At 37.3% G+C, this 16,421-nt stretch overlaps 2 protein-coding genes across 2 annotated transcripts; one reads left to right on the top strand and one right to left on the bottom strand.

The window, feature by feature from the left end:
• The first annotated feature begins 3,110 nt into the window (after positions 1-3,110).
• On the top strand, positions 3,111-4,046 carry LOC107133891 (olfactory receptor 2D3-like). Its single transcript, XM_015476043.1, has one exon. The coding sequence runs from the start codon at positions 3,123-3,125 to the stop codon at positions 4,044-4,046; it is 924 nt and encodes a 307-aa protein (XP_015331529.1). The 5' UTR covers positions 3,111-3,122.
• A 9,093-nt stretch (positions 4,047-13,139) lies between these two features.
• Positions 13,140-14,100, bottom strand: LOC107157760 (olfactory receptor 2AG1-like). The gene has a single exon (XM_015504154.1). It carries the CDS (start codon positions 14,088-14,090, stop codon positions 13,140-13,142), a length of 951 nt encoding a protein of 316 aa, XP_015359640.1. The 5' UTR covers positions 14,091-14,100.
• Positions 14,101-16,421: the final 2,321 nt, after the last annotated feature.

The following is a 16,421-nucleotide window of genomic DNA, read 5'->3' as shown; positions in this document are numbered from 1 at the left end:
CCCCCTCAGCTGCCAAAGTCACAGCTGCTGTTGGCCAAGCTGGCGCATCTCTAAAATATTATTTTCTTGTATTATACTCAAAGTTTCGGACTTTCCATGTCTGTGTGGTTTCTTTCACAGTCCAGTATTAAGTTTCTGTGAATTCCCTTGGTTACCTACCTCACTGAGGAGCAGTCTTCCTGCTTTGTAAATCAGGTGCTAAGGAAATGCTGAGAAATGCCTCCTTCCTCTAATTTCCCATCTTCTCTCTCCTCCCTCAGCCCTTTTAAATTTTTTTTTTTGACAGACTCTCACCAAAATGTCTAGGTTGGCCTTGAACTTATGACCCTCTTACCCCAGTCTCTGAGTAACTGGGATTAGAGTATGCACCACTGTACCAGACTATTTTTTTAAAGTAAATATTTTTGGTTGTAGATGGACACAATACCTTTATTTTGTTTATTTAGTTTTTTTATGTGGTGCTGGGGATCGAACCCAGTGCCTTACGAGTGCTAGGCAAGCGCTCTACCACTGAGCTACAACCCCAGCCTCCTTATTTTTTGATACGTATTTAGGAAAGCTTTTATAACCCAAAGATTGGATAGATGGATGGATGGATGGATGGCAAACAAATGTATAGACTATGTAATTTCACATGAAACTTAAATGACTTAAATATTAAATTATTACTGCTTCTACAGAGACCAGTATACATAATTTTCTAAAGAAAATAAGCAATTCTCTCATACCTTTGTTAAGTAACACACATATGTAAGATGGTACTTTTATCATAAATTTTCATCTATACTAAGGTCTTTGTGGTTCTAAAACATATATATTGGTTGGATGCTTTATATCTACTCAGTATACACTATATTAAATAAGAGAAATATATAGTATAATTTGTAATTTGCACAAGGTTTCCTGAACTCCCTCATTTTAAAAATTTTATTTATTTTTACTTCAATTAACACATAATAATCATATATGTCTATGGGATTCACTGTGATATTTTGTTACACATAAAGCTAATAAATTTATCACCTCAAACATTATACATTTTTTGGGGGAACATTCCAAATCCTCTCTTCTAGCTCTTTTGAAATATACAATAAATCATCATTAACGATAGGCACCCTACTCTGCTATAGAGCACTAGAACTTTATCTTCTTGTTTAACTGTATTTTTATACCTGTTAGCCAACTGTTCTCTATGGCTGTCCCAACCTCTGGTGACCACTATTTTACTCTCTACTTCTATAAGATCAAATCTGTAGCTTTGACAATTGAATGTGAACTTGATTGTTTTTCTGCTCCTGGATTATTTCTCCTAACATAAGGTTGTCCAGTTACATTCATCTTGTTGCAAATGAAAATATTTCATTACCTTTTAAAAACTATTACAATGAGTATATATGCCACATTTTCTTTAACTATTTATCAGCTGAACAATTTCTTGTTTATCTCCCATATCTTGGCTATTATGAATAGTGCTGCAACAAACATGTCATTTTCCCTTTCTATACAGCATTTTCTATCTTAAATCTATTTTACAAGATAAAATTTAGAATAAAATTGTTAATTTCCTTACCACAATCTTCTGTGAACCTGGTTAGAAAAATCTATGAATTTATAGAGTAATTCAGAGAAATTATCATGTTCATAAAACTGAAGATAATATATTCACAATTTTCTTCAAGTACATTTTAAATGCTTCTGAAGTGTTCACCTTGTTCAGTGTTGTTCTTATTGCAAATGATATCTCCCCCCCAGCACAATTTTACTTGATTATTTTGGTGTATAATAACACTGTAATGTTCAGTTATTCATCTAAGTCCTGTCACACTTCTTTAGCTGTTAAAGGCTTGAATCAGGTCTTTAAATTTATCTTTATATATGCCATCAGATTATCTCAAAATATTAATTTTCATTAGTCCTTGAATTCTTTTAGTTGTCCTTTGAGCAAGACCCCAACATTTTGAAAATAATTTTTAAGCATGCTGTTTGTACTTTCAAGGTACTTATATTGCTACCATTAATTTTAGATAATTAGTTCTAATACCTTTAAATGGAAATCTTGGGGACTTAAATTCAAGGAATAGATGTGAAGGATAGTTGGGCCTTCTGTACAACCAGTGTTTGAGAAAGAAAGACTGGTTTAGTGGCAATGAATTCCCTCTTGTTTTGCTTGTATGGAAATAACATTATTTCTTCTTCCTTTCTGAAGGATAATTATGGTAGGCATAGTCTTCTTAATTTTTGTTTTTTACTTTAGTATTCTTAGTATATCACCTTATTATCTCATGGCCTGCAAGTTGTCTGCAGAGAAATCTGCTCTAGATCAAATAGAGATTCCATTATATGTGTGATTTGATGTTTTCTCACTGTTTTTAAGGATTCTATGTTTGGCTTTTGACAACTTCTTTCTAATGAACTTTGGAGGGATCTCTTTAGGTTAAGTCCATCTGGGGTTCTGTGAGCTTTATGGCTTTAAATGTTCATATCATCTCCAAGACTTGGGGAAATTTTGACCTGTCTTCTCATTAAATATGCTTCCTAGGGCTTTTTCATCTTCTCTCTCTCCTCTATTGTTCCCATCTGCAAATATTTGTTTGATTAATGGTATACCATAGTTTTAAATGATTAAAGAGATGAAAATATTTACTTTCCTGATTCAGTAATATACCTTATATATATGAACAACACTACCATAATATAACCATAAAAATGTACAAGTTTAAAAATTTAAACTATATAAATAAAAGATTCAGGTTGAGAAAAATAGAAATAGCTTTTCATTTGTTAAAGTTGAATAAAAAAAAAGAATACTTAGTCTTTTGCATATGGAAACTATGTATATGATAGAAATGAAAAACCAAACTTTGGATGTTGATTAAAAAATATCTAAGTTATGCAGGTTTTCTGAAATAACTAATGCACTTCTTATCTTTTTAAAAATTTTTTTAGAGAATTTTAATATATTTTTAAAAGTTTTTGGCAGACACAACATCTTTGTTTGTATGCAGTGCTGAGGATCGTACCCGGGCTGCACGCATGGCAGGCGAGCGCACTACCGCTTGAGCCACATCCCCAGCCCTGCACTTCTTATCTTGATGCCATTCTGTAAACAGGGACAGACACTCATGGGAGAGGAGAACCAAACCTCTGTGACAGAGTTTGTCTTCCTGGGCCTCTCACAGGACCCACACATCCAAGTCCTGCTCTTCTTTCTTTTCCTCATCATCTACCTGCTGACCTTGCTGGGAAACCTGCTGATGGTGGTGCTCATTCACATGGACTCCAGACTCCACACTCCCATGTACTTCTTCCTTAGAAACCTGTCCTTTGCTGATCTCTGTTTCTCTACTACCACTGTGCCCCAAGTGCTTGTCCACTTCCTGGTGAGGAGGAAAACCATTTCCTTTGCTGGGTGCTCAATGCAGATCATTGTTCTGCTTCTGACTGGGTGTACAGAGTGTGCTCTTCTGGCAGTGATGTCCTATGATCGGTATGTGGCTGTGTGCAAGCCCCTGCACTACTCCACCATCATGACCCACTGGGCATGCGTCAGGCTGGCTGTGGGGTCCTGGGCCAGTGGAGCATTTGTGTCCTTGGTGGACACCACATTCACCTTGTGTCTTCCCTACCGAGGAAACAATATCATTAACCACTTTTTCTGTGAGCCTCCTGCCCTCCTGAAGCTGGCCTCAGCAGACACTTACAGCACAGAAATGGCCATCTTTGCCATGGGTGTGGTGATCCTCCTGGCTCCTGTCTCCCTCATCCTGGTCTCCTACTGGAACATCATCTGCACTGTGATCCAGATGCATTCTGGAGAGGGGAGGCTCAAGGTCTTCTCTACCTGTGGCTCCCATCTCATGGTTGTTGTTCTCTTCTATGGCTCAGCAATATTTGCCTACATGAGGCCAAACTCCAAGCTAATGAATGAGAGGGATAAAATGATTTCTGTGTTCTATTCAGCAGTAACACCTATGTTGAACCCCATTATTTATAGCCTGAGAAACAAGGATGTCAAAGGGGCTTTCCGGAGAGTAACTGCAAAATAATCATTTTGGAGATGGAGATCTTGGATTATGATGACCAATATAGGGATGCGGAGAGAAAGAATTTTCTTGAAAAGTTTTCCAACTTTCATCCCATTCTTTTACTTTTTTCCCTTCTATTTTCCTATATCTCTTCTCAGATAAATTCAACAAATTGTCTATTTAAAATACATGAGCATTATTTGTTAACTAAAAATAAAAAAATATAAAACAAAGCAGGGAATCTTGACAACCATGGGAACGAATTTAAAAGGAAAGTAAAATAAAGTGCAATAGAGAGGGAAAAAGGGAGGGGGAAAGATAGAGATAGAGAGACATAAGATAACTAGGGAAGCAAACAGATTAACTACTTTTGAGTCCACACAATCTAAAAAGGACACTGAAGGAAGGAGATGTATAACTATATATAAAAAACTAAACAACCATATAAAATAATTACATTAATATGAAAATATGTGATGGTAAATGGGTTCATTTCCTTTATTCCTACATGTAATTACTAAATATTTCTTGAATGTGTTCAATATGTCCCAGGGACCATTCTAGGAGTTAAGGATATAGACACAAAGTATAAAGTCTTTATGGCGCTATATTTCTAACATGGCCGTTAATTCTAAATTTAACAGTTTCTGATACTGAAAAGAGAGAATGTTTAAGTAACAACAAATTTTAAATTTTCTAAAGTTACATATATAGGAACATAGTGAAATGGAAGGTTTGAGAAGATAAAAAATCTATATTGAAAAGTGCCTTGAATTCAGTACTAAAGAATCTGACCAACATGTATTTTGGGGGAAAAAATTGCTGAAGATTGGAGAAATTATGGTGACGGTAGTAGAAACTGAGAATGAGGTAAGAAAAGGAGGTCTAGGAAACTGATTGTCTGTTACCACTGCTATTGCTGTTGCTTAAGGAATACTCTCTTGAAGTATTGAATTAAGTTTAGGAAAGAGTTACTTCCTAGAAAAATATTTAAATGGGTTGGGCATGGTGGTACACACATTTAATTCCAGGGGCTCAGAGGGTAAGGCAGGAGGATCTCCAGTTCAAAGCCAGCCTTAGCAAAGATAAGGCACTAAGTAACCCAGTGAGATTGTGTCTTTAAATAAAATGCAAAATAAGGCTGGGGATGTGGCTCAGTGGTCGAGTGCCCCTGAGTTCAATCCCCAGTAATTACCCATAAAAAATTTAGATGGTAGCTTCAAATAAATTAATGCAATTTGAGTTTGAAATACCTAAGGATATATGCCCAAAGTATTAACTAGGAAACCAAGTGATAAGGTGGTTTTGTTAAAATACAGGTAGTAGGTTCTATACCGGATCATGTGAGTAGTGAAGATGGAAGAGATATATATTGTACATTGTGTCAAAAACCCAAAGTAATTCTTTAATGGGATCCTGGATAGGACTTGAGGTTGTCAAAAGTAGTGGATAAAAATTCAGGACAGAACCACAGAGTATCAACAATTCAAGAGGGACCAAGGGTAGTCAGTCAAGTCTGACACAAGAAGCCACAGACTTAGAAGCAGGACCCGGATGTGTAGGAAAAGTTTCTATATCAGAGTTTTGTTATATAAATTTGTCAGTTACAACATTATTAATCTTGGCAAATGCACTTCAACAAAATAATAGAACCACATAATTACAGATTTTAAGGAAAGGAACAGAAAGAATTTCTGAAAAGGTACTTTAAGTTGAGAATTGAAATATGAAAGAGTTAATCAGGCAAAAGTTGTGGTAGAAGTGAGAGACAGGGTATAACAGTATAGAGGAACATCTAGATTTTAGTTTTTAAAAGGCACTATCCTTACCCCTAATGTATTAATATTTTCCCCCTATGTCGTCATTGAATTCTAGTTTAAATTTTTTTTTTTTAAACTAAGGTAGTTGTACTTGCTGAAACAGAGGGATCAGTAACCTTTTACTATGAAGGGCCAGATAGTGAATATTTCAGTCTGTGGGTCTCACATCTCCATACCAAATACTCAAATCTACTGTGATAGAAGGAGAGCATTCATGGACAAAACAAACACAAATGTGTTCCAAGAAAACTTCCTTTGCAAAAGCAGGGAGGTTGGATCTGGCCTCAGTGCCATAGTTGGCTACCTAGCAGTCACCATCACTCAGTCCAATAAACCTTAATCTCAATGGTTGAACAGGTAAAAGTTATATACATAAATGCTAGGTGAGGGATCAATTAGCTGGTTTGTGGACCCAAAGTGACAAATCAGCCCTTCAGAAGATTCAAGAATTTCCTGCTTGTTAATATTCAGAAACTGAAATTAAAATGGTTGTTCACAGGTAGGTTTTGTGGCTTCGAAGGAGAACAAATCCTACATGGGCATATTGTATTCATTGGAATGCAATCATATGGTCCCAAGTAAATGCAGACAGGTTCTGGGAAACATGAAGAGTGTGACTCTGATGTGGACAGGCTGACATAGAACATTTATTATAATCATTTTGTCTTTAAAGTATCGGAATTCATTTTCGGAGAATTTATACTTGTTAGTTAGTATGGTAGTTTTTCTCTAGTTATTTTGTAGTGGTTCATCTTCTACCGTCCTACTAGTCATTCCTTATCATTAATTTCAAATTCTACCATAATACATGCTTACTTTTTTCATGTATGCTGGTGTATATTGCCACAGTCTGGCTGGGCACAAATAACTGAGCTGCCACAAAGCCTTGTAGATTCAAACAGCAACTCTTTATTCCCCAACTCTCACCGGCACTGCATACACCACACGGGAACACACTCCCTTCACCACACTCCATCCAATCTCTCCGAACCCCCCGCGAGAACTGCACGGGAACTCCAAAGTAGCGGGCACCGGAGGCAGCAAGAGCTGCCTTATCGCCTGACAGTAAAGGTCAAATATACAATTCAATCAATCCAGCATCACAGGAATTATATATAGCTTAACTCAAATCATCATCTCAATGGTTCGCTGGCTTCATTTTTCAACCATTCTCTCTGGCAAATGCCAGGAGTCATTCTGACTGGGCCGTAGCTCTCAACAGTATATGTCAATTATTTCACTTATCTCATTACATTTTGTTTCTTTAGATACATTTTTTATTTCATCATTTTTTTGATTATTTTTATTCTTTCTACTTTTCAGAATTTCCTCATCCACATTGAAAGTGCCATGTGAATATTGATGGTTGTTACATTGAATTTATAGGTTCTTTAACAACAACAACATCAAAAAATAAAAATAAAAAATAGATAATTAACATTGTTAAGTAAGAGTGTTAATTGTTTTTCCACAAGAAACTTGGCATATTTCTCTATTACTTCAGTGAATATATATGTACATACACATATTTTTCATATTGCAATTGTAGATATTGTACCACACGCGTTCTTGGAATTTATGAGAAAGTAGTTATACACATACAGCATAGTTCATGCTTCTAGATCTTATTCTGGAGGGTATAGTCAAAGAAAAATGGAAGAGACTGTCTTTTTCCAACGTGTGTTTCTGGCACCTTTGTCTAATATAAGATAAGTGTATTTAGGTGGGTTTATCAGAATATTAAGGGAAGTTTTGAAGAATGAACAAGGGGGCTGCGGTTGTGGCTTAGTGGTGGAGCATTTGCCTGGCATGTGTGAAGCACTGGATTCAATCTTCAGCCCCACATAAAAATAAATAAACAAAATAAAGGTATTCTGTTCACCCACAACTAAAAATAAAAAAAAGAAAAAAGAAAAAAAGAAAAGAATACAAGAAACATGGTTACATTTTGGTTTGGGTGCATGTTAGTTAGATTGGTAAATTCTTTGACAAGTTAACATTTAAAGTGAGATTAAATTATGAGAATTTGTAAAACCGGAAGCTTTGAAGATAACAGGTTATGAGAATAATTAACTGGTCCTAAAGCTGGAACAATTACAGACTGTGTGATGGGCAGGAAAGAGGTCAATGCAGTGAGGTTCGAGTGAGGGCAGGGGATAGATTTTCTGACATGGGTTAAAAGTAAGTGGAAACACGATCACACGCACTCATGTTAAAAGTAACATGATCTGATTAATGGTATTGGTACCAAAACAGGCTTGAAGACCAATGGAATAGAAACAGAGATAAACCCACCTAAATACACTTATCTCATATTAGACAAAGGTGCCAAAAATACATGTTGGATAAAAGCCTCTTCAACAAATGGTGCTGGGAAAACTGGAAGCCCATATGTAGTCCACATGTAATCAACTCACCCTGCACAAAACTCAATTCAAAGTGGACCAAAGTCCTAGGAATTAGACCAGAAATCCTGCACCTACTAGAAGGAAATGTAGGCCCAACTATCATGTCAACTTAGGAAGTGACTTCCTCAACAAGACTCCTAAAGCACAAGAAGTAAAATAAAAAATCAATAAATTGGATGTCATCAAACTGAAAAGCTTCTTCACAGCAAAGGAAAGAATCAAGAAAGTGAAGAGGGAGTCTATAGAATTGGAGAAACTCTTTGCCACTCACACCTCAGATAAATGCATTAATTTCCAGTATATATAAAGAACTCAAAAAGCTTAGTACCAAAAAAAAATCCACAAATAATACCATCAATAAATGGGCAAAGGAACAGTCAACAAATATATGAAAAAGTTCAACATCTCTTGCAATTAGCGAAATGCAAATTAAAATTACACTGAGATTTCATCTCCAGTCAGAATTGCAATTATCAAGAATACAAGTCACACTAAATGTTGGTGAGGATGTGGGGAAAGGATACACTCATACATTATTGGTGGGACTGCAAATGGGTACAACATATGGAAAGCATATGGAAATTCCTTATCATGGAGTGCTTGCAGATCTTAATGACAATAAAATCTCAATATGTTTAAAAAAAAACTAGGGCTAGAACCACCATTTAACACAGTTATCCCATTCCTAAGTACATATTCAAAGGATTTAAAATCAGCATACTAGGGCTGGGGTAGAGCACTTGCCTAGCATGTGCAAGGTGCTGGGTTTGATCCTCAGCACCACATAAAAATAAATAAAAGAAAGGTATTGTGTCCAACTGCAACTAAAAAATAAATATTAAAAAAATCAGCATAGTATAGTGAAGAGATCACATCAATGTTTATAGCTGCACAATTCACAACAGCTAAACCATAAAGCCAAACTAAATGACCATCAATAGATGAAGGATAAAGAAATTATGGTGTGTATATACACAATAGATTATTACTGGGCCATAAAGAAGAATGACTTTATGACTTTGGCTGGTAAATGGATGGATCTGGAGAAGATCATGATAAGTGAAACAACCCAATTCCTCCAAAAAACCAAAGGGCAAATGTTTTTTGTTTTTTTTTTTCTGTGATGTGGAAACTAAACCACAATAAGATATGGGGAGAATAGAAGTTCAGTGGATTAGACAAGGAGAAATGAAGGGAGGGAGAAGGGATAGGCATAGGAAAGACAGTGAAATGAATCTGACATAACTTCCCAACACACATATATGAATATATCACAGTGAATTCCACCATGTGTACATCCATAAGATGGGGCCCTAATTAGAATAAGATATATTCCATGCATGTATAATATTATCAAAATCGGATCTACTTTCATGTATAACTAAAAGGAATCAATACAAATATATAAATAATAAATTTAAAAAAATATTTTTAGTTGTCAATGGACCTTTATTTTATCTATTTATATATGGTACTGAGGATTGAATCAAGTGCCTCACACATGCTAGGCAAGCGCTCTACCACTGGGCCACAACTCCAGCCCCTATAAATAATATTTTAAAAATTAACATGATCTGATTTGTATTTATGAAGGTGAATTTTTACATTGGATAAAACTAATTATAGCAGGGCAAGCCAGGGAAGAGAAAAACCCAATTAGGAAGGCACTGTTGAGCAACAGATAATGGATCATAATGACCAGCTGAGGCATAAGTGTAGGGGAGAACAAGAGGGGCACACGTATGTAGCATTTATTGTACAGATGAAGCTGATAGGATTTACTTTTCGAGGAAGTAAGGCAAAGGAGGAAACAAGGTTAATACTTTAGATTTTAGTTTGATCGGTTTCATGGATGGTGATGTTACTGGTGGAAAAATTTTAGTATTGAAAAAATGAGGGCTGGGGATGTGGCTCAAGCGGTAGCGCGCTCACCTGGCATGCGTGTGGCCAGGGTTCAATCCTCAACACCACATACAAAGATGTTGTGTCCACCGAAAACTAAAAACAAAAATAAAAATATTAAAAAAAGATTCTCTCTTTCTCTCTCTCTCTCTCTCTCTCTCTCTCTTTAAAAAAAAAGAAAAGAAAAAATGAGGGAAGAACAACAGGAAGATGAATTAAAAGTGTATTTTGGGTTATGTTTGAAATCCCTATTAGACATGGAAAGACATCTTTGGGTGTCAAGAGCAGGCAGATGGTATTTAAACCTATGCAGTCAGATGAAATTACTCAGGAAGAGTTCTTGAGAGAGGGAAAAAGGGAGGTTAAGATGAGTACCATGGGAAGCCGGGCATAGAGGCATATACCTGTAATCCCAGAGGCTCAGGAGGCTGAGGCAGGAGAATTGCAAGTTCTCAAAGCCAGCCTCAGCAAGTTAGCTAGGCTCTAAGCAACTCAGTGAGACCCTACCTCTAAATTAAATATTAAAGAGGACTTGGGATGTGATTCACTGCTTAAGTGCTCCTAGAATCAACACTATTACACTCCCCATGCCTCAAAAATATTAGTGGAGAACTTCCACATTCATAAAGGGATCCAGGAGCTGGGGTTGTAGCTCAGTGGTAGAGCACTTGCCTAGCATGTGTGAGTCACTGGGTTCAATTCTTAGCACTGCATGTAAATAAATGAACACAATAAAGGCCCACCAACATCCAAAAATACATTTAAAAAAAAAAAGATAAAGGGATCCAAAAAGTAAAAGAGAGTGGAAAGAAGAAGAAGCCAAACCAGGAGTGTGTGGTGTCTGGAAGCCAAGAGAAAAAAAAATTGTTCAAGAGGAAGAGAGTGATCACCTGCGTCAGTGTCATTGAGAGGTTGAAGGAGGAGGATCAAAAGTGACCCTTGTATTGAGTACATCAATGATGACTCTGTCAAAGAACAGATCCATGGAAAGAGAACAGAGCTTGATTGGGAATGAGGTAAAATGTGAATAGAGAATCAATAAAAGAGAAGGTGGACATAGAAACTCCTTTAATATATTTTTTTAATATTATTATTTTATTTTTTATTTGTTTTAATTAGTTACACATGGTAGTACAATGACATTGACATATCATACATTTGAATCAGATGGAATATAATATCTCATTTTTCTGAGTACACAGGCTGCAGAATAATATTTGTCATGCATTCACATGAGTTTTGCCTATTTATAGTATACTTATTTTTCTTTCTCTCTCTTTCTTTCTTTCTTTCTTTCTTTTTAATTTATGTGGTATTGAGAATTGAACCCAGTGCCTCATGCCTGTGAGGCAAGCACTCTACCATTGAGCTTATAGTATACTTATTTTTATTAATTTTTAAAACAACTTCTTTTTCATATAGTTTAAATGATTTACAAAACACAAAAAGCTGTATATTTTGATGGGGTTTCATGTTATGATTTCATATATGTATACATTGCATAATATTTAAGTTAGGTTAAGTATGCTTGTACCTTGAACATTTACCATTTCTTTATGTTGAAAACTTTCAAAATCCTTTTTTTTTTCTAGTTCCTTGAATGCTACTGTATCATTATCTGTAGTCATCCTACTGTGAAACACCACACTAGAACTTCTTGCTCATGTCTAACAGTAACTTAGTATTCATCCCTTCCCTCCACTCAACCTTTCTCTGGCCTTAGGTAACAACTGTTCTATTTTTCAACTTCTATGAGATCAGCTTTAAAAGATTTTCTTTCAAGGCTATCAATAAATAAATATAGTATGTGATTTTATTTTTAAAACAAACAAACAAGAAAAGAATAGCCAATTTCTACAAATAGCAGAACCATCCAAAGTAGTGTCACAAAGGATCAAATTTATTATTTTTAAGCTTCAAAATTCAACTTGAAGCTTTTGTTCATAGCCTGTGTTCTAAATATTTCCAGACTTATAAACAAACTAATAGCAGTGTAGAATATTTAAATCAGCAAGAAAATGAATTACGTTGTCTCTTCCTTGTTTTCTTAAAATTTGAAATTATTTTAATTAATATATAAGAACAGAAAAAGTGTACCTATAGAGGTACATGTGAAATCTTGATACACATATAATGTTGAACACAGGTACACATGTCTCACATATGGGAACAATGTTCCAATAGTTGAAATATTTAAAGACAGGATTAGAAAAATAGAAAGGAAAAGTTTTGTTCTGTTTGCTTTTATTATTTACAAAACAGAAATACAGATGTTAACCATGGCCTTTGCTCATGGAAAGCCCTCACTTTGCAATTTATTCATTTCTTTAATATTTGAACTTTAAGCACTGCTAAATATACTCATGTCAAATGCAAACAAACACGCATGTGCATACACACAACAACAATGCAAAGACACCTGTGGGAACATCCATATTGGCCAATGCTTGGAAAGAGGAAAAGTTTGAACATGATGCAAGTACATGCAAACTACTACCAACAGGGACATTAGACCGAACTATAACTGTATGATCTTTAATCAAGATCAGTTGGTTTTAAATTTGTGCAAACCTCAAGACTCCTACCCCATTCTTATCTGAACCTTGTTTAGAGCACACACTAGAAACCATTTTCTCTGACTCTAAAGTTGATCCAGTATGGGCTAAATAGCTCAGAGGTCATGTCCAAGTTCATTCCCTACAGAATCTCTTAATTAAGTAGCTACTTAATTAAAATTAAGTTAATTAACTTAATTAAAGAGTAAATTTTAAAGAAAGTCATTAGCAATTTTAAAGGGTATGGCTGAAAATACCTCATGGGGAGATTTAGGGAGAACTTGAAAAGTACTGTATGTACATACGTCAACTTCTCTGTCATAAGATATATTCTTCACTATATTGGCTTTTCCATAAACATGTGATTCTTAATAGAAACCCTCTGACTTTGAGGAGGAATGAATTTTAGAAACCAGCCACCAGACCAACCTAAAAGGCTGAGTGTGTTGGCAACAAGTGTTTTCCAAGGACCCTCCTCAAGGCCCCCATGATCTCCTTATTCCTCAGGCTATAGATGAGAGGGTTCAGGGCTGGAGTGACAATTGTGTAGAAAACAGAGATGACGTTGTCTTGTTTGGGACTGTGGAAGGAACTGGGCAGGACATACATGAATGTGGCAGCCCCATAGAACATCCCAACCACAGTCAGATGGGAAGAGCAGGTGACAAGGGCTTTCTTTTTCCCCTCATTGGAGGGCATGTGGAGCACAGTGAACAGAATTAGTGTGTAGGAAGCCAAGATAGCAGCAAGAGGGGGGATTAGGAAGATTACGCCCATCACATAAACCATAAGCTCATATCTGGAGATATCTGTACAGGTCAACTTCAGCAAGGGTGGAATTTCACAGAGCAGATGCTTGATGTGGGCTTTGCAGTAGGGATAGTGCATGGTATACACAGTATATCCTAGGGCACTTAGGGAGGCCAGGATCCAGGATGTGGCCACCATGAGCCAGCAGACCCTTGGCCTCATGAAGATCATGTAGTTCAGAGGATGACAAATGGCCACATACCTGTCATAAGCCATGAAGGCCAGGAGGAGGTCCTCTGCACCACCCAGAGTCAGTGCTAGGAACATCTGAAGGGCACAGCCTCCAAAGGAGATGCTGTTTTCTCTGCGAAGATAATCCAGGAGGGTTTTGGGAGTGACAACCGATGTGAACAGGAGGTCCATGAGAGAGAGCTGTCTGAGCAAGAGGTACATGGGCACATGGAGCCGGACGTCCACTGTGATGACCAGAAGCAGCAGTCCATTGCTTGCGAGGGCCAAAATGTACAGGAAAGTGATCGTGGCACAGAGCAGATCAGGAGCCCCGCTGTCATTCAGAATCCCCACCAAGATGAAGCTGCTTCCCCAGGTGGAGGAGTTCCAGAGCTCCATTATGCGTGATTGCTTTAGTTACTTAGAACCAGATGTATTCTCAGAGAGGTTTTGCCAAGATGAACCCTAGACTTGTAATGTCTCAAGCCCCTTAGGATACTGGGAGAACTAGAAATACAACAGTGGAAGCACTCCCCTGGAAGATGAGGGTTGAATATTGTAATTAGGCCCACTAATTCTCTGCCCTCTCCTGCTATTGACCCTGACATTCACTCTCCCTTCTGAAAATCCAGAGCATTTGCACTGGATAGAAGGGGCACAGGGACAGTGAGGAAGAGCTCCCTTTCTGAAACCTGTCTTTCATACATGTAATCCACTCCCAGAGAGAAACCAATAGAAGCCTTAGATTGACAGGTGTCAGTACTGTGCCCATAGAATGGGATAAAGAAAACTAATTCACTGCATGCAGTTAAAGATTTGAAAGTGAACCAACCTTCTGTCAATCATTTAGCTGCCTTATGGCATATATGTGGTAAAACTTCATTGTTTGCCCTGATATCTTCTGGGGCTCTTAGTTCTTAATAGTTAAAAGATATGAGAACATCCAACAAGATTATCATCCGTTGTTTGCTGGCCCTTTGTGGAGGCGTGCATCCTCTGATACATGCAAAAAATGGCCAGAGGCCAGCAGCAACCACAGGGTCTAAAGACAGGTTTTGATAATCCTACCAAGGAAGCAAATACTCAGGCCTGGGCTAGAGCACAGAGTAGCAATCCTAACTAGTTCTCTATTCATGTTCAGGAAATAAAAAATGCAGACATTGGGATGGGCAATGAAGCACAAAGCATGAGAGAATCTGGCAGACAGAGTAGTTTACATTCTTAGGGTTTGCTTTCAACTCTCTTTTTTGACTCAATGTACTTAGAAGCTATATATACATATTTCTCTGAAAGTGAGAAAAAGCCTTTACCTCCAGCTGTGAGAAACCTCCCTGCCTAACCTCCCAAACTCCTCTGGGATTGTTTAAAGGGTGATAAGATGCCAGTAGAAATGGGGAGGTAGGATGTGACTTTCTTCAGCAGTGTTTGTTGGTTGAAGTTTTGCTGAGTTGGTTAAGTATCTTTGATATTTATTCCAGATCAGGTGTCAGGATGCTTCTGTCCCTTCCTCTCATCTGCAGATCTGTGAAGATGACAGTGGATACAGTGGCAGCTAATGCAGTCTTTGAGTAGTTTCCTGTGGCTTTCCTGCTTTCACACCTGAAAAGAATTAGTAGAAACTCCTCCTGTCATACAGGTTTCTGGGGAGGGAGGCCCTCTACCTGGTGGTAATGGTCAGACTGAGTTCTTGGTTCCAGATCACCAGACCCTTCTTTCTTCCTGTTGGCATCTGGGAGTGAAGATGGAAGCTGTGGGGCTGTGGAGGAGCAGATAATGGAAGAGCTTCCCAAAGGAGACCTTGCCATGCCAATTTCACTGTCCCTTGGGCCAGCAGTGAGCCAGGGCCATGTTCTAGAAGAGGCTGATTTTATTTTTCTCCCTTTACTCTGTCCTACATCTATCTTCAGAGGGACTTAACCTGTCAGCTGAAATGTCCTCCCCTGAAAATGTTGATCCTGGAAATAGGCTGTTAATGAATCCTCTTGGGTATATTTCTTGAATTGGTATTCTGCATTCTCCCCTCATTAAATGAATCTGAGGCCCTAAGTTTCTACTCAACCCTAAGGGAGACACTGATGATCCACTCCTAAATTTCTTCCTGATTAAACCAGGAAGCAAAGGCTCCTTGTGTGGCCAGAGCTTTGCCTCAGAGCAAAAGGCATTTTCCTGCCTCTGTGGGATGCTGGTTCCCTTCCTCATGGCCCTCTTCACCTGGACTACTTCCCTTCCCATATGACTGCTCTGTGTGGAGAGTGTAGACATGAAATCTTCTCTTCATTGACCTCTCCAACCCCATAGATCTTACCTGTGTCCACATGTCTTGGTATTACAGTTACTTGTCTGTCACCAATGATGTGAGAAGAGAGAGCTCAATTTTCCAAGTATTGAACATAAAATAAAGAGAAGTCCATAGAGTACTGAAGTTGTAGAGGTCAATATTTCTTAAAGTCTTTTAAATGCTATCAGAGATAAAAGACTACCCATTAATCAAATATACTTAGATGACAGTAAACTATGAATGGTGTTAATAGGATAAGAGAGAAATACAATTTAAAATGCTGAGGAAATATAACTTTACAGGTAGAATTCCATATGAAACGGAACCATCATTAATGAACGAGGATGAATTAAAAACAACAACAAAAATAATTTTCCTTCAAGGATTCCCCCCAAAATAATTTTGGCAGTTGGCATAGTAACATCAAAGGAATATATGCAATGCAGGAAGCA

This window comes from Marmota marmota, unplaced genomic scaffold (genome assembly GCF_001458135.2).
Source record: "Marmota marmota marmota unplaced genomic scaffold, marMar, whole genome shotgun sequence".
Classification (NCBI taxonomy): Eukaryota; Metazoa; Chordata; class Mammalia; order Rodentia; family Sciuridae; genus Marmota; species Marmota marmota.
The sequence above is the reverse complement of the archived record's forward strand: the minus strand, read 5'-3'. Positions and strand labels throughout refer to the sequence as shown.